The sequence below is a fragment of the Vombatus ursinus genome, unplaced genomic scaffold (genome assembly GCF_900497805.2).
Source record: "Vombatus ursinus unplaced genomic scaffold, bare-nosed wombat genome assembly UNPS02014814.1, whole genome shotgun sequence".
NCBI lineage: Eukaryota > Metazoa > Chordata > Mammalia > Diprotodontia > Vombatidae > Vombatus > Vombatus ursinus.
The window spans coordinates 12,413,470-12,432,625 of NW_020954592.1; the positions used below are offsets into that span (position 1 = coordinate 12,413,470).

The 19,156-nt window shown below is 38.8% G+C and overlaps 1 protein-coding gene across 5 annotated transcripts in view; it reads left to right on the forward strand.

Moving 5' to 3' along the window:
- Positions 1 to 19,156, forward strand: part of REPS2 (RALBP1 associated Eps domain containing 2) — a 256,055-nt gene that overhangs the window by 133,192 nt on the left and 103,707 nt on the right. For all 5 annotated transcript variants that reach the window (XM_027835347.1, XM_027835349.1, XM_027835351.1 and 2 more), the window contains exons 8-9: positions 262 to 404; positions 11,068 to 11,162. In XM_027835347.1, coding sequence (XP_027691148.1) covers positions 262 to 404; positions 11,068 to 11,162 — 238 coding nt within the window. The remainder of the gene's footprint in view (positions 1 to 261; positions 405 to 11,067; positions 11,163 to 19,156) is intronic.

The following is a 19,156-nucleotide window of genomic DNA, read 5'->3' on the forward strand; positions in this document are numbered from 1 at the left end:
TAAAGGCAAGTTGTTATTTCCTCATAGTTTTTATTTTAAACATAAAAATTTAAAACATTTAAAATTTTTTAAAAATTTAAAAATCTAAAAAGATTAAAAAATATCCCCCCCCCCCAGGTATCAAATATGAATATTTTCAGCCAGAGCCATTTAGGGGCTGCCTGACAACAGCTAAAGAATTTTGGAAGCTGGTTGTAGGTGTAATGGGCTGAAGGTTCCCTTGGTTCTTTGGTGTCAGGTTGTCATTTATATTGCTTTCAGGGAGCTCAGTGATGTGGACTGTGATGGAGCCTTGACACTGCCTGAATTCTGTGCTGCCTTTCACCTCATCGTGGCCAGGAAGAATGGCTACCCACTGCCAGAATCTCTGCCACAAACCCTGCAGCCGGACTACCTACAAAGTGGTGAGGCTTGATTGGGAATCTTTGTGTTTCCAACTGGATTCTTTGAAAGTTGGTGATCCATTTATTTTGACCACCGCCTCCCTCACTCTGTCCTCCTATCCACCCCCTCCCTTTTCTTTTTCTTTTCCCTTACTACTTCTTCCCTCCCTTCTATCCCCTCTTCCCTTTTCTTTCCCCTTTCCCTTCCTACTGCCTATATGGAAAGTTAAATTTCTATACCTGAGTATGTTATTCCCTCCTTGAGCCAAATTCAATGAGAATAAAGTTCACACAATGCTCATCTCCCTCCCTTCTTTCCTTCTACTGTAAGATGTCTTTGTGCCTCTTCATGTGATGTAATTTACTCTTTTCTGCTTCCTCCTTTCCTCTTCTTCCATTACAGTTCCTTTTCACCACTTCATTAGGTTTTTTATCATCACATTAAAGTCAACTTAAACCCATCCCCTCTGTCTATGTATATCCCTTCTAAATGTGGTAATAAAGATACAGTTCTCAAGAGTTATAGGTATCATCTTCCCATGTAGGGATGTAAGAAGTTTATCCTTATTGAATAACATGTTTTTTTCCCCCTCTTTCCTGTTTATCTTTTAATGCCTCTTTTCAGTCTTGTATTTGAAGATCAGATTTTCTATTGAGTTCTGGTCTTTTCATCAGGAGAGTCTAGAAGAGCCTTATTTCATTGAATGTCCATCTCTTCCCCTGAAAGATTATGCTCAATTTTGCTAGGTAGTTTCCTTGGTTGTAATTCAAGCTCCGTTGCCTTATGGAATATCATATTTCAAGCCCTCTGCTCTTTTAATGTAGAAGCTGCAAGGTCCTGTGTAATCCTGACTGTGGTTCCATGATATTTGAATTATTTATTTCTGTCTGCTTGCAAGATTTTGTCCTTGACATGATAATTCTAGAATTTGGCTACAATATTCCTTGGCATTTTTAATTTGGGATGTCTTTCAGGAGATGATTGGTGGATTCTTTCAATGACTATTTTATCCTTTGGTTCTAGGGCCTCAGGGCAGTTTTCCTTTATGATTTCTTGAAAGATGCTGTCTAGGCCCTTTCCTTCATCATAGCTTTCAGGTAGACTTATAATTCTTAAATTATCTCTCCTGGATCTCTTTTCCAGGTCAGTTGTTTTTCCAATGAAGAATTTTACATTTTCTTCTATTTTTTCATTCTTTTGATTTTGTTTAACTGATTCTTGATGTCTCATAAAGTCATTAGCTTTCAGTTGCCCAATTCTCATTTTTAATGAATTATTTTCTTCAGTTAACTTTTGAACCTCCTTTTCCATTTGGCCCATTTTACTTTTTAGGGAGTTCTCTTCAGTGAGTTTTTGTGCCTCCTTTTCTATTTGGTCAATTCTACTTTTTAAGAGTTGTTTTCTTTAGTGTATTTTTATCCCCCCATTTTGTCAACTGTATTTTTAAAGGAATTGTTCGATTTTTCTTCCACCTCTCTTATTTGACTTTTAAAAATTCTTCTTGAGCTCTTCTAAGAAGGCTTTTTGGGTTTGACACCAGTTTATATTTCCCTCTGAGGTTTCAGATGTGGGTATATTGACAATACTGTGCTCTCCTGAATTTGTGTTTTGATTTTCCCTGTCACCAAGCTACTTCTCTGTTTTTCTATGTTGCTTTTTGCTCATGTTGTTTGCCTTTTTTTCTGGCTTTTAAAGTTGATCTCTGTTTCTGGGGCATAGGGGACACTGTCCCAGGCTTCCTGTGTTGAGGTCTAGGGACCTGATTACTGGTTTGCTGAGGTGAGGCTTGCTGCTGGCTTGCTGGGATGCCTACCTTCCTGTTCTGGTCCCCTTCAGCCAAAGCAAGAAGGACCTTTTCTGTTAATCTCCCTAGCCTCCCAAGCTAAAAGACTGCTGCACCTCGGCTTTATGTTGTCTCCACCATTTCAAGATTTTTCTTGGGGCAATATTCTCTGGGTTTTTCAGGGTCAGTAAGGGAGGATGAGAGTGACTTACTGTTTACTCCACCATCTTGGCTCCCAGAAGTCAAAATAGGTGACTTTAAAACATTCAGTCTGTAGGCTAATAGCTCCAGGAACAGCTGCTGCCACTGCCACCACCACTGCCCTCACTACTGTTGCTGCTGATTCAGTCACTCCCAATGTCTCTTCCTGGTTTGCTGGGGCTGGGGCTATGTTGCCACACCCTGCAGCCCTGCGCTGGACTATGCTTCTCTCTCTCAGTTCCAACAGACCTCTCCCACTGACCTTCTAAGTTGTCTCTTTCTTTTGTGGGCTGAGAACACTGGAAACCACCACTGCTGCCAATGATTCAGTGCCCCGCAGCCTACTCTGGCTTTGCTGAGGCCAAGTCTGTGCTGTGACCTGCATGCTATGTGTTCCTCTCTCAGGCAGGTTCAACAGACCTTTTCTGTCAACCTTCCAGGTTGTTTTGGGCTGGAAATCTGCCTCATTCTCTCTCTTTGTGGGTTCTGCCGCTCTGGAATTTGTTCAGAGTGATTTTTTAGAGGTATTTGAAGGGGTTTGGGGAAGAGCTCAGGGGAGTCCCTGCTTTCACTCTGCCATCTTGGCTTCACCTCTTCAACATTCATTTTTATAAGATTTTGAGTTCTATGTTCCCCCCCCTTCCCCTCTCCCCTTCCCAAGACAGCATGCAATCTGACATAGGCTATACATGTATAAACATATTAAACATATTTCCGCAATAGCCATGTTGTGAAAGAAGCCTCAGAACAAAAGGGAAAAACTGCGAGAAAGAAAAAAAAGATAGAAAATAGTATGCTTTGATCTGCATTCAGACTCCCTAGTCTTTCTCTGGATGTAGATGGCATTTTCCACCCTGAGTCTTTTGGGAGTGTCTTAGATCATTGCATTGCTGAGAAGAGCTAAGTCTATCAAAGTTAGTCATTGCGCAATGTGGCTGTTACTGTGTACAATGTTCTGGTTCTGCTCATTTCACTCAGCATCAGTTCATAGAAGTCTTTCCAGGTTTTTCTGAAATCTGCCTGCTCATCATTTCTTATGAACATTTCTTATTCCGTTACATTCATATACTATAACTTGTTCAGCCATTCCCCAATTGATGGGCATACCCTCAATTTCTAATTTTTTGCCACCACAAGAAGAGTTGCTATGAATATTTTTGTACATGTGGGTCCTTTTCACTTTTTTATGATCTCTTTGGGGTACAGACCTAGTAGTGGTATTGCTGGGTCCAAAGGATATGCACAGTTTTATAGCCTTTTGGTCATAGCTCTAAATCGCTCTCCAGAATGGTTGGATCAGTTCATAACTCCACCAGCAATGCATTAGTATTCTAATTTTCCCACATCTTCTCCAACATTTATCATTTTCCTATTTTGTCATGTTAGCCAATCTAGAGTTGTTTTAATTTGCATTTCTCTAATCAGTAGTGATTTAGAGCATTTTTTCATGTGACTCTAGATAACTTTAATTTCTTCGTTTGAAAAGTGCCTGTTCATATCCTTTGACCATTTATCAATTCCTAATTATATTTTAATCTGGTTCTGGTTCACTTGGGAGTGTGATGCTGTTGCTGTGAGTTTGACACCTCTGATAGAGGTTAACCCATTCTTTTTATAAAGTAGGGAACTGAGTTCCAGGGCAGCTAGGTGGCACTGTGGATAGAGCATTGGGCTTGGAATCAGGACACTTACTAACTGTGTGACTCTGGGCAAGTGATTTAACCCTGTTTGCCTCAGTCTCCTCATCTGTAAAATGAGCTGGAGAAGGAAATGGCAAACTACTCTAGTATTTTTGCCAAGAAAACCCCAAATGGAGTCATGAAGAGTTGGACATGACTGAAAAGGACTGAACAACATGAGATCCGGGGAAGTCAAAGGATCTTTCAAGGTCATACCAGTACCAAGTAGCAGAGTTGGGATTTGAACTCAGGTCCATCTGACTTGAAATCCAGTGCTTTTTTTTCCTCCACTACACAACGTTGTTCTCTTCTATTAAAGGACTCTTCAGGTTGTATTCATGGGCTGGAGGTGGGAGCAGAGTGCTTTTATTCGTGGGGATGTACATTGATCTAGAAGGAATCCGGGTGGAAACCTAGTAAAGTTGAGAGGCTCATCACCTCTTGGGTGATGATTTTTAATTTTTTGCTACAGCAGTCTACAAAAGTATCCACAAAGACTTGGAAGGGTTGTGATTGCAGTCCCCACACCAGGGAAACTTGGGCTTTTTGAAGCGCTGAAGAAATAATCTCCCTACCAAATAGCTAGGTGGCTCAGTAGGTAAAGCACCAGGTCTGGAGTCAGATAGACTCATCTTTGTGAGTGCAGATCTTGCCTCAGCCATTTACTAGCTGTGTGATCCTGGGCAAGTCACTTAACCCTGTTTGCCTCAGTCTCCTCATCTGTAAAAATGAGCTGGAGAAGGAAATGGCAAACTACTCCAATATCTTTGCCTAGACAACTCCAAATGGGGGTCACAGAGAGTTGAACATCACTAATAAACTAAGTATCAGGCACTGTGCTAAGTGCTTTGCTTTATTATCTCATTTGACCCTTGCAACAACCCAGAGAGGTAGTTGCTATTATTATCATCCCCATTTTACAGGAAACTGAGGTAAATAGAAGTTAAATGATTTGCCTAGGGTTACACAGCTAGGAAGTATGTGAGGTAGAATTTGAACTCAGGTCTTCTTGACTGCAGACAACAGACGCTGCACAACTTAGCAGCAGGGAATTAAATGACCAGTAATATTTTCAGTTTATCAAAGTCATTTTATGATTCTGATTACCTAGAGAGAACATGAGCTCCTTGAAAGCAAGAGCTATTTTTACCTTTCTTTGTGTCCCCAGTAACCAGTGTCTGGTGCACAGCAAGTGTTTAATGGATGCTTTTTGCTTGCCTGGATGTGGTAAAGAACAAAGAGAACTTGAGTTTAAATACCATGTCTGCTACACACTACCTGTGGGATTGTGGGCAGGTCACTGCCTCCCTCATGACCTCAATTCACTCATATCACCTGTTGTAATTGGTTAAATGGGAACAATGCTACTGTTGGAGTTGGAAAATGTTGGGTTCAAACTTTGCCTCTGATCCCTACCACTCACGTGACCTTGGGCGAGTCATCCTCTCTAGGTTTTGTTTCCTCATTTGTAAAATGAAGAAATTGGACTAGAAGGTCTTTTCGAGCTCTAAGTATAGATCTATAAGCATGTTACCTCTTATCCTATGAATTTGCAATTCCCATTTCCATTTACTAAAGAACATAAACAAAATCAATAATGCCCTAGTCCCCTAAAATATTTCCCTTCTGGGAGCAATTCCACTTGTTCCTAAAAAATCTGAAACATTTTTACGAAAAGCTGCGATTGTTGAGTCTGTGTTTCTAGGACAGGAAGAAGATTTGCAAATAATTAAAATGTAAGGAAGATTATTCTTAAATCACTGAAAGTACTGTCCTACAGTATTATACTACATTTAGCTAAAGCAAAAAAAAAATCAAAATAAAAGTCCTAGTATAGCAGGATTTATATATAATTTGGTCTTTTAAAATTTCCTTGACTTTCCTCCGGCATAGGTGCTCTTACCCTGATTTCTTTATTCCTTTTCTTATCTCTCTCTGCTTATTATAGCAATGCTCCTTCTTTGGAACATATATTTTCTTTTTTTCTTCTCAGTCATCTATGGGAAATGTAGATCTGACAGCTGCTCATTCAGCCACACACATACGTACCCTGTAACCTTTCTCTTGTATGTACCATCTCTTCTTCATACTTGTCCTCTGGCTTTGTGGTGTTGAAAATGTGAATTATAATGGATAGATTCATATGTAGGAAGAAACTTAAAAGATAAGACAAGATAAGACTGTGCTTCATGAAGATTTCTGTGGCTGAGCCTTCTAAGTAACCCTGAAAATGTGAAACTCAAAGGCAAGATGTCTAAGAGGATTATAAAATGAGAACAGAGACCAATCAGTTAGCTCCTCAGTCAACAGACATTTATTAAGCCCTTGATGTTCCTGGAACTGCTGTGTACTCGAGGTACAAACAAAGGCAAAAACACTGTTCCTGCCCTCAAGGAACTCACTTTCTAATAGAAGAGAAAGCCTGTAAATAACTGTATATACAAGATACATACAGGGTAAATGGAAAGTAATAACCCAGGGAAAGGTCTCTGAGTTCAGCATACAGTGTGTATGTATGTGGAAGCAGCTAAGTGGTGTAGTGGATAGAGCTCTGGGCCTGGAGTCAGGAAGACCTGAGTTCAGATGCGGCCTCAGACACTTACTAGCTATGTGACCCTGAGCAAGTCACTTAACTCCTATTTGCCTCTTCATCTGTAAAATGGAAACACAGTGGAGCAGGAAATGGCAAACCACTCCAGTATCTTTGCCAAGAAAACCTGATGGACAGAATCCATGGGGTCAGTTAGTCAGACATGACTAAACAATTCAACTACAACTATGTGTGTGTGTGTATGTATGTATGTATTTGCCACTTGTCATGTCACTCTAGTGCCTTGCATATAGGAGGTAGATTGCACTCAAGTCACTCCCATTAGTTTCAAGCCTGCAGGTTGGCAAGGCATTGTTAAGGTACAAAGTAGCATTACTTTGATCATGTGAAAAGGCAGGCTCCTTGTAGAGCTAAGCAGTCTCCAAATACTGCTGACTCTGCAGATTTAGACACAGCGTAAGTTTTCCCAAGAGGTCTCATAAATACCTGGGACAAACCCAAGCCCGAGAATCCTTGTACTGTAGAAACTGGCACCCCTGAGCTACTTTGTTGACCTCTTTAATGAGGATGGAACCACCATAAACTGAACAAATCCATCTATTTCCACTGAAATAGATGAATACCTAGGGCAGATAGGTGGCTCAGTGGATAGAGCACTGGATCTGGAGTCAGGAAGACTTGAGTTTAAATTTGGTCTCAGATACTTGTTAGCTGTGTGACCCTGAAGAAGTCACTTCTGTTTGCCTCAGGTTCTTCAATTGTAAAATGATGATAATAAGAGCACTTACTTCCCAGAGTTGTTAAGAGGGTCACATGAGATAATATTTGTAAAGTGCTTAGCATAGTGCCTTGCGCATAGTAGGCATTATATAAATACTAAATTTTAAAGGTAGTGCAGTGAATAGAGTGCTGGGTCTGTAGTCAGGAAGACTTGAGTTCAACTCTGGTCTCAGATACTTACCAGCTGTGTGACCCTGAGCAAGTCACTTAACTTCTCTTTGCCTCTGTAAAATGAGAATAATAATAATAGCACCTAAACTCTCAGGGTTGTTAGGATCAAATGAGATAATAATGTAAAGTGCTTAGCATGGTGCCTGGCACATATTAAGTGCTATATAAATGTTAGTTATATTATTATTAATTATTATTATTATTATAGCGATTCTTGTTCAGAGGCAGTCAAGACATCTGAAAGAATACTGGAATGCTCTCCATCCTTCAGGGAAAGGCAGCTTTTTTCCTATCTGGAGCTGAAATGTTGATTTAAAAGGGGAGAGAGATGATTCTAGATAAAATCACAGCCACCTTCCCCCAAAAAAACCCCAAACTAAACTTTTTAATCTCTCAATTTTTCTAATGAAGTGGCCTTCCTTCTCATATCCCCCTTCTACCCTTGTTTTAGCCATATTTTCATGTTCCTTGAGAGTAAGACCTATTTATCAAGTAAGACCTATTTACCTTAGCACAGTGTCTGAGATCAGATTTAAACTCGTCTTCCTTACTGTAGGCCTAGCATCCTATCCACTTGCAACCTATAATAGCTAGCAGCAATATAGTATATATAGCAATATAGTAATATATACTATGTGCAAAGCACTGTGCTAAGTACTTTACAAGTATTGTCTCATTTGATCCTCATAACAACCCCAGGAGTTATGTGCTATTATTATCCCTATTTTACAGATGAGGGATATTTTATATCCCCAGTTCTAGTACAGTGTGCCTTCTACATAGTAGGTGCTTTTTTAAAAAAAAAAATGCTTGTAGATTATTGAATGAATCATCTTTCCCATGAGGAGAGGGATTAGAGAATTCCTCATTTATAATTTCATTAATGTGTCAAAAGATGCTGATGAGATAAAAAAAAAATACTCTGGCTGAATTATGCTGAAGCAGTGTGTTAGCAAAAGCGGCGTGGTCTCTTTAATTTCTTGATGTGGCATGGTTACCGTAAATAGCTTATTCTTCCATAAAGAGGCTTCTGTAAAGAAGAACCTCCAAGGAAGCAACCTCCCTTGACTAATGAAACAGTCTTTTGGAACAATGGTTCTTGTCTTTTTTTAGCCTTTTATGGAGGCTGTCAGCAGGAATTATACATAAACATTGAAGAATTCATTACCTACCCTTCAATTAAGCAACAATTGCATGGCTTTCTAGGGTAGGCAGGATTAATTGCAAATAATAATTATGGTGTGACTAGCAAACATTTAAGACTTCCTAAAATCCCTCTTAAACTCAGTGACAGTGAATTTAGGAGATGAGAAAAAGAACAGGTTGAATTTAGGAAAGGCAAACTTCAAGGATGGGGCATCAGTGTTTTTTTTTTTTTTTAATGACTTTTTTGTTCAGAGGCAGTCAAAACATCTGAAAGAATACTGGGATCCTCTTCATTATTCAGAGAAATGCAGCTTCTTTCTCCATCCAGGGCTGAAAAGTCAACTTAAAGGCTAGATATAATCACAGCCACTTAAAAAAAAAACCCACCAAGAACCCCTCTGACTTCAGTCATTTTTTGTGTCTCAAAGAAAAAACCAGTCCATCTTAGATTAATTCTGCTGTTTTAGCCTGACTATAGAGAATGTGCATAGTCGCAATTACTAACATTTCAATGGCTTCACATTTTTACTTTCCTTGGAGTCTCATAATCTGGTTCCAACATTTTCGAATTGATCTACATCCAATTTTTCTTCAGATTTCATCCAACTCTTGACAGGTTTTAGGGAGAACATACCTCTGCCTTGATACTGCCATGAGTTCAAAACTTCACAGGTTTCTTTTTGGTGAAATGGAAAGTGCTGAATTTAGCCTTAATTTAAGTAGCTGAAAAGAAAATATTTTTCTCCTTCCCAAAAGCTGAGGAACTAGAATGGCAGGTTGAACTAAACTGCAGTTTAACTATGAGCTGTTAGAAGTTGTTACATGAGTGGATTACAGTGTAGGCAGTTTCAGTATAGGCTTAACAAATGTTTGGTCTGTTCACAATGAGATGCTTGTCTTCCCTTAATTCCTAGGAACAGATGATCTAATTTATAATGGTTGGAACACTGGGTGATGGTGCTCGAAAGAGACGTCCTATATTGGCCTGGAAACGACTTGTGTTGTGTGTTCTAAGTGAATCAAAAGGTACACTGAAAGAGGCAAAATGATATTGGAGAAATTGTGGCAGGCAACGTGGTGATTTTAATCTTTAAGAGGCCAGTCATGTTTAGAAATATTACCATGTCCTGAGTTTTCTGTGCCTTTCTTGCAAAATTCAGATCTTTATTTATTTATAGAAAATTTATTTATAGAAAGTAATATACCTGGTACCAAAGTATGAAAGTTACATAGAAACAGATTTCAGTTTAATATAAAGAACTTCCTAAAAAGCTTTTCAGGTGTGGAATTGGATGCCTTGGTATTATAAAGTTCCCTATCATTGTAGGAATTCAGGAAGGTGTTGCATCATCACTTGCCAGACATGTCAGATAGACAATTCATGTTTTGGGGAGGGAATGAAACACTTTATTTCTAAAGTACCTTCTGCCTCAGTGAATTGGTATTTTTGTGCCTCATACTGCCCTTCTGATGGAATTTCATGTACTTGGAAAGAAATTAGTAGGAAGAATTAAGATTTAATACATTATTGTACCTTGTTAAAACTTCTTTTCTTTTAAAGAGGACACTCTGTAGTGATTGAACTTCATTTTACAATTATTACGATCTTAAATGCTTATCAAATTGTAGATTAGCTATTTCTCTTTGAAATATTGACAAGTTGCCTAGTTATTGAGCCAGCTTTTCCCATACTCCTTTATGATGGGGTGCTATAACAGGTATAATAGCCCTATGAGATAGATTGTATGAGAATTATTATCTCTTTTGTAGGTGAAAAAACTGAGTGAGTCTTAGGGAGGTTACATGATCTTGTATCTGAATCCAAAGGCTGTTTAATGATAAGACTGTTTAATATCTATTTAAAAAACTCATACTCAGAATTCCCCAACTTTAACAATATCAGTGACTACTATTTATTGGGAGGGTGTGTGTGTATGTAATGTGTGTGTGTAATGACCTCAAAAAGTTGTTTTTCCCTGTTTTTAATTGGCGAGTAATAGAGGTTCTTATTCCTCATTTTCTACTCTGAAAGGTTGAGCATTTCATCAATATCTTTGAAACATCTGTACAATATTAACTCTCTTGGCTATAAAATCCAGACTAAGGGAAAAAATGCTTGAATAATGCAGTTTCTTACTTTTAGCAGGATAGCAAATATGAGCCATCGTGATATTCAAGTGCTCTGCAGTGTTTCAAAAATGTGTAAACAGCCTAAATTCACCTTATGTTTGATTACAGTGTTATTACTGGCTGCTGTGGCAAGCAAGAATGAATTAACTTTTTTTTTTTTAAAGCATTCAATTCACAAGGGAGAAACAGTGCAAAACAATGGTCAATGTGTATATCATTGTAGTTCTTTTGTCTCCCTCCAGCTTTTCTTAAACCCAAACGGGACTGCGCATTATTTGATTCTTATTCTGAATCAATGTCAGTAAACCAACAGCCACGAGACTTGAATCGGATTGAGGTAAGAAAAATCTATTTCTATTAATAAACCAACTAGAAATAGGTGTCGCATGTGAATCTGAAGGCTTTGATAGCAATGTTAAAAAATAAATTTTTATCATTTATCTGCCCATAAACTAGTTACTTACTTACTTTGGGAGCTAAATGTACAAAAACTATACTTTAGGTTCATTTATTATAGATTTTTTTTCAAGCATTTGGAAATACCTTAGATATATAGAAAGACAAAGCTGAAGTCTTCTAGTTTGATCCCTGCTTACTTTTTCAGCATTCCCTTCTCCCTCTCGCTGCAGTCTAAATGCTTATATTTTGGCCCTACTTTTTAGGTTGAGCTTAGTTGCCTACTATTTGCAAGATACTGTACCAATGAGCTAAGATAGCCTCGCTGTTGAGAGCAGGTTAGAACTGAGGGCTGTACCTGCAAGCAATTGTGTGATAACTTGAACATTCATTTATACGAAGCAAGTTTGGGCTCCAAAAGTACGTTTGGAGACATTGCGTCCTTGTGGATTTTTAGCCCTTGAATCAGTCAAGATGACCATTGGATGATCCCCAAAACTGGCCCAGAAAATTTTCCTTGATTTCATCTTTTTAAGGAGAGATTTCAGTGCTGCTCTTCCTTACAATGCCTACAATCCCCCTTTCCCCTATCTGTCCCCCGCCTCCCTAATCATTAGGAAATGAACAGTCCTCCCATTGGGCTAAGCCAACCACTGTTAAGGCCATTGCAGTAGTGATAAAAGTTAAATGAAGGATACTGAGAACATATACTTTGAATATTTTTTATTCACGTGAGATCCTCTTGCATATATTCTAGACAGGTATTTGAGATGTGAAGGTAGTGGTTGGATGCTGCTTAGGTCTTTTTTTTTTTTTTTGGTCACATTTAGACTTTACAGAGTGCTTTCTTTACAATAGCCCTATGAGACAGATTATACAAGAATTATTATCTCTCTTTTGTAGATGAAGAAGCTGAGTGAGTCTCAGAGAGGTTAAGTGATTTGCCTAAGGTCACATAACAAATAATGATCAGAGCTGAGACTTGAGTCTTTTTATTCCAAGATGGCTATTTTTTTTTCACCATATTATTCAGGATAAAGCTTCTCCATTGATTCAGTTCAACTCAACACATTTATCAGGTGACACAGTCATTGACCTGGAGTAGTAGAGAATGTAATGGGAAGATACAAATATGTATAACATAAGGCAGAATATTATAAGCATAAAGGAGAATCAGAAAAAAATGCCATAAGGGTATTTAATAAGGGAGAAATCACTTTTATCTAAGAAACTGAGGGAAGGCTTTGTGGAAGAGCTGATACCTATGCTAGATTTGGAGGGAGGAGAGAAGTATTTTATCAGGTATAGAGATGTGGGACATGTATTCCAGGAACTGAAGATAGCTTGCATGCATGCATAGGGGTAGAATGGTGCCCTAATTGTCCCTTATAGAGAAAGGTAAGAATCAATGGAAGACCAGTTAGGATGTTCCTATAATAGTTCAGAAGCGCCAGAACTAGGGATGCTAATGTCTGTTGGGAGTAGAGAGGTGTGGACAGATGAAAAAGATTGTAGAGGAAGAATTGTCAGGAGTTGGCAAGACATAGCCTGGCTGTCCAAAATCTGACCTGAGCATTGGGAAGACTTTGTATAAGAGCATAATTATGAGATAGCTGTGTAATAACAGAGGGAGTGTCATGAGTATTTATGCTTTCTTATTCAAGCATCTCATTCTGGACATGATGCTTACATTTGAGCTTTGCATTTCTAATGAATGAATACTACTTCATGAAGGAAAAAATATTAGGCTCATGTGGTTATTGAAAGTTATTACTTAGAAATTTTTTTTCAGTACATGCACATTCAGCTTTATGTACTTGAAGTCATGACTTTGGGTGGAAAGCACACCCAGTATTATACGCAAATTATTAGTTTCATTTCTTTTTAAAAAGCTCTCATTTTGGGGTATGAGAAGAGCCCTCAATAGAGGAAAACTGAAATCCAGAGAGTGAAAGAGCCTGTGCCATTGTTTCATAGTTAGTAACTGACAGAGCCAGGATTCATTAATTACAGAATTTTAGAGTTGGGAAGGTCCTCAGTAGCCATCTGCTGCATCCCATGCATGAAAGGGAATATCTCCTAAAGCATACCTGACAAATGGTCATCCACCCTCTGCTTGTAGCTCTCCAGTGAGAAGGAGCTAATTACCTATTAAGTCATACCATTTCCTTTTGGATAGCTCAGAAATTTTTCCTGACGCCAAGCCTAGGTTTAGCTCTTTGCACTAACTTTTCCAGAACTAACTTCCCAGTGTTCGCTGTTCTTCTCTCCAGGGCCAAAAAGACCAAATCTGATTTTGATTTCACGTGACAAGCCCTTCACATATTCGAAGATATGTATCAAGTTTCTTCTAAGTCTTCTCTTTTTCAGGCTGAACTTCTCCAGTTCCTTCCATGAATTCTTAGATCCTATGAACATGGCTTTTAACCATAATGGTTGCATTTATCTGCCTTTACCTGGATCTTCTCCAGGTTATCATTGTCCTTTATAAACTGTGATGCCTCCAACTAAACAAGGACCCCAGGTGTTGTTTGATCAGGACAGAGTACCCCAGGGCTGTCTATCACCTGCTTATTCCTAAGAGCTGTGCCTTTGTTAATGTAAACCAAGGTCACATTAGCTTTTTGTCTGTTTTATCACATTGTTTATTCACATGGCATTATAGTCTGCTAACACCTCCAGATCTTTGTCACTGTCTAACCATATCTCCTCCATTTTTTCCTATTTAACATTCATAATTCTTACATTTTATATTATTATTATCAGTTCAGTGCTTTAGGCTCACAAGATCTATTTGGGTCCTGAATCCCATGTCCATTGTTGGCTATCCTACCTAGATTTGTGGCATCTGTGAATCTGATATTGTAAGTTGTTTCAGTCATGTCTGACCTTCTGTGACCCCATTTGGGGTTTTTTTTGGAAAAGATATTGGCGTGGTTTGCCATTTCTTTCTTCAGCTCATCTTACAGATAAGTTAACTGAAGCAAAGGTTAAGTGACTTGCCCAGGGTCACATAGCTACTAAGTGTCTGAGGCCAGATTTGAACCCAGGAAGATGGGTCTTTCTGACTTCAGGCCTGGCCTTCTATTCACTGCACCACCTAGCTGCCCCCTGTAAATTTGGTGAGTAGACCTTTTATGCCTTCATCCAAGTTATAAAAGAGCACAGAACCAAACATAGCTACTAGGATAACTCCACCAGAGATCTCCTGTCCAATTGACATTGTAACTGTACTATTGTGTGGTCTATATCTGTCCTGTTTTCCACAAGAGGCAGCCAAGTGCTGTGGTGGATAGAGCGTGGGACTTGGTGTCAGGAAGACCTGAGTTTGAATCTCATCTCAGACACTTACAAGTTGTGTGACCCTGGTTGTGTAACCTTTCTGTGCTTCATTCTGTTTGCTCATCTGTAACTTGAGGACAGTAATACCACTTCCTTCGTGGGACTGTTGTGAGAATCAAATGTGTTCACATGTGTAAAATGCTTTGCAAACCTTGAAGTGCAATTGATATAAATGCTAGCTATTGTTGTTATCCACAAGAATAGCGTGAAACTTATTTGCTCAAATCTAGTTTAAAATATCTACAGCGTGGAAGCTGAGCCAAAGTGGTGGGGTAAAGGCAGGGACTTGCCTCAGCTCTCCCCGAAACTCCTCCACCTTTAAAAATGACTCTAAACACATTCTAGAGCAGCAGAACTCACAAAAAGACAGCATGAAACAAATTTCCAGCCCAAGACAACGTGGAAGGTTGACAGGAAAGGTCTGTTGCACCAGGCTGAGAAGGAGTGCAGTTCAGCACAAGCTGGGCCGGCACAGCCCCGGCCCCAGCAAACCAAGAGAAGGCCTTGGGAGCCGCTGAATCAGCAGCAGCAGCAGCCGTGGCTGCTTCCAGAGCTCTCAGCCCACACGTAGTAAAGGGGTCGAACAACAGGTTAGAAGGAGATTGCAGGGGTCTTTGTGCTAGCACTGAGGCAGGATTCTGTTGCTTTGCCCATACGCAGATTCAGGTCCCAGTCCTGGGTGGCAGTCCCAAGGTGAGTCAAAGTTCCTACATCCAAAGCCTCCAAGAAAATATGAATTGGTTTCAGGCTGTGGAAGAACTCAAAAAGGATTTTGAAAATCAATAAGAGAAGTAGAGGAAAAATTGGGAAGAGAAATGAGAGTGAGGCAAGAAAATCATGAGAAAAGAGTCAACAGCTTGGTAAAAGAGACACCAAAAAATACTGAAGAAAATAATACCTTAAAAAACAGACTACCAAACAAATGGTAAAAGAGGTCCAAAAATACAATGAGTAGAAGAATGCCTTAAACAGCAGAATTGACCAAATGGAAAAGGAGGTCCAAAAGTTCACTGAAAAAAATAATTCCTTAAAAATTAGAACAGAGCAAGTGGAAGCTAATGAGTTTATGAGAAATCAAGAAACAGTAAAACAAAACCAAAAGAATGAAAAAAAAATAGAAGGCTGTGAAATGTCTCATTGGAAAAAACAGCTGATCTGGAAAATAGATCCAGGAGAGAGAATTTAAAAATTATTGGACTACCTAAAAGCTGTGATCAAAAAAGGAGCCTGGACATCATCTTTTAAGAAATTGTCAAGGAAAAAATCTGCCAATCACCTCCTGAAAGAGACCCCAAAATGAAAATTCTCAGGAATATTATAGTCAAATTTCAGAGCTCCCAGATCAAGGAGAAAATATTGCAGGCAGCCATAAAGAACCAGTTCTAGTATTGTGGAACCACAGTCAGATTTAGCAGCTTCTACATTAGAGGACCATAAGGCTTGGAATATGATATTCTGTAGGTCAAAGGAGCTAGCATTACAACCAAGAATCACCTACCTGGCAAAACTGAGTATAATCCTTTGGGGGGAAAAATGGACATTCAGTGAGATAGAGGATTCTCAAGCTTTCTGACGAAAAGACCAGAGCTGAATAGAAAATTTGACTTTCAAATACAAGACTCAAGAGAAGCAGAAAAGGTAAACAGGAAAGGGAAATCATAAGGGACTTAATAAGCTTAAACTATTTGCATTCCTACATAGAAAGATGATATTTGCAACTCATAAGACCTTTCCCATTATTAGTTAGAAGGAGTATATATTGAGAGAGGGCACAGGTGTGAGTTGAAGATAAAGGGATGCTATCAAAAAAATGAAATTAAGGGGTGAGAGAGGATTATACTGAGAGAAAGTAAAAGGGAGAGGTAGAATGGGATAAATTATCTCAATAAAAGAGGCAAGAAAAAGCTTTTACAGTGGAGGGGAAAAAGGAGGAGGTGAGAGGGAGTGAGTGATCCTTACTCTCATCGGAACTAGCTCAAAGAGGGAATAGCATAAGCATGCAATTGGGTATAGAAATCTATCTTATCCTGCAGAAAAGTAGGGAGGGTAGGGAATAAGAGAATGGGGGGGGTTATAGAAGGGAGGACATATTGGGGAGGGGGTAGTCAGAAGCAAAACATTTTTGAGGAGGGACAGGGTGAAAGGAGAGAGAGAATAGAATAAACGGGGGTGGGGGAATAGGATGGCGGAAAATGTAGTTAGCAAGAGTAACTGGGGAAAAAAGTTTGAAGCAAGTTTCTCTGAGAAAAGCCTCGTTTCTCAAACGTATAGAGAGCTGAGTCAAATTTATAAAAGTAAGAGCTATTCCCCAATTGATAAATGTTCAAAATACATGAACAGTTTTTAGATGAAGTCATCAAAGCTATCTATAGCCATTTGAAAAAATACTCAAACTCACTATTGATTGGAGAATGCAAATTAAAACAATTTTGAGGTACTGTCTCATACCAATTAAATTGGATAATAGGACAGAAAAGGTAAATGACAAATGTTGGAGGGGATGTGGGAAAAATGAGACATAAATTCACTGTTGGTGGAGTTGTGAACTGATTCAACCACTCTGTAGAGCAATTTGGAGCTATGCCCAAAGGGCAATACCACTACTAGGTCTGTATCCCAAAAAGGAAAAGGACCTATATGTACAAAAATATTTATAACAGTTCATTTCTGGTCGCAAAAAAATTAGAAATTGAGGGGATGCCCATCAATTGGGGAATGGCTGAACAAGTTGTGTTATGTGATTATGATGGAATACTATTGTACTATAAGAAATGATGAGCAGGGTGTTCTCCGAAAAACCTGAAAATACTTGCAGGGGCTGATGCAAAGTGAAATATACTGTGTACAAAGTAACAGCAATATTGTAAGATGATCAGCTGTGAATGACTTAGCTATTCTCAACAATACAACGATCCAAGACAACTCTGAAGGACTTGTGATGAAAAATGCTACCCATCCCCAGAGAAAGAATTGATGGTGTCTGAATACATATTGAAGCATACTTTTTTTTTTCTTGAGTGTTTTTGTTTGTGTTTTCTTTCACAACATGACTATTATGGATATGGTTGGCATGACTACACATTTATAACCCATATTGAATTGCTTGCCTTACCAATGAGGGGGGATCAATGAGGAAGGAAGGGGGAGAATTTGGAACTCAGAATTTTGAAAACTAATGTTAAAAATTGTCTTTACATGTAACTGGGGAAAAATAAAATACTAAATAAAAGCTAAAAATTATCAACAGCATTCCCTTCATCTACAAGTTTAATATCCTTGTCAAAAAGGGAAGATGAAGTTAATCTGGCATGATTGTTTTTTTAAATAATTATTTTTCCCTCATTACATGTTAATACAATTTTGCACATTTTTTTTTTTGTTAAGTTTTGAGTTCCAAATTCTATTCCTTTCTCCCTCCCCTCCCTCCTCCCTGAGATGGCAAGGAATGTAAGATGTGCAGTCATCTAAAACATTTCCATATTAGTCATTTTGTACAAGAAGCCCCGAACAACAACAAAAGAAATAAAGAAAGAGAGAGAGAAAGAAAGAAAGAGAAAAATAGTGGCATGATTGGTTCTTGATGAAACCATGATGACTCTTGGTGATCATTACTTCTTTTTCTAGATGTTCGTTATCTCTTTAATTACTCATTTTTAGACTTCACAGTCAAGCTCATTGGCCTATAGTTTGCTGACTCTACTTTCTTACCTTTTTTTTTTTTTTGAAAATTGGAATATCACTTGCCCCTTTTCTATCTTGTGGTATCGCTTTTTACTTCCATGACCTTTCAGATGTCATTGATGGTGGCTCAGCAGCATAACCTACCAGGTTTTTAAGTTCTTGGGGATTTAGTTCATCTGGACCAGATGATTTGAATGATCACCTCCCTCTTAGCCATTTTTTATCTCTTCCAGGGCATTCTTGGAGGAGAACAAGCAAAATAAGAATTGAGCAGCTCTGTCTTCTTGTTGTCTGTTGTTATCCCATGTACCCTGAGCCTAGGTCCTATCCTTTCTTTGTTCTTCCACTTTCTCCTGATATAACTTGAAAAAACCCTCTTTTCTGTCCTTCACTTTCCTTATCAACCTTGGTTCATTCTTATCTTTAGCCCTCTTGTTCCTGTTCTTATAGAAAATCATGCAGCACTTTTTTTGTATTCATCTTCTGTCACCTGCCTTTGCTTTCAACTTCTGAATCCTCTAGATTTTGGCACAATGCCTGGCATAGGGAAGGCACTTGATAAGTGCTTACTGAGTGTATCTGTCTTCTTAAAATCTAAGTTGATTGCTGAGTTTTCTTTGTGTCTTTAGATCTCCATTGTTGATGGCAGCCTATCCCTTCTGGGCTGACTTCCCCTGAAGAATTCTCATCCATGGGACTGTACCTCTCCTTCCATTGAGCCCTTTGAAGTTTCTCCTCCCAAGATTTGGAGGACATAGTGGACTGTGCCTAGCTTTCTTTTTGTTCTTTATTACAAACCCCAGGAGGAAGTCACCTTCCCATAGGGTTCTCAGCATTTCTACTTGATTCCCGTCTCTAGGCTACCAGATTAGTTGCCTGATGCATCCATCAGAGGAGTTATGGTGAGAACAT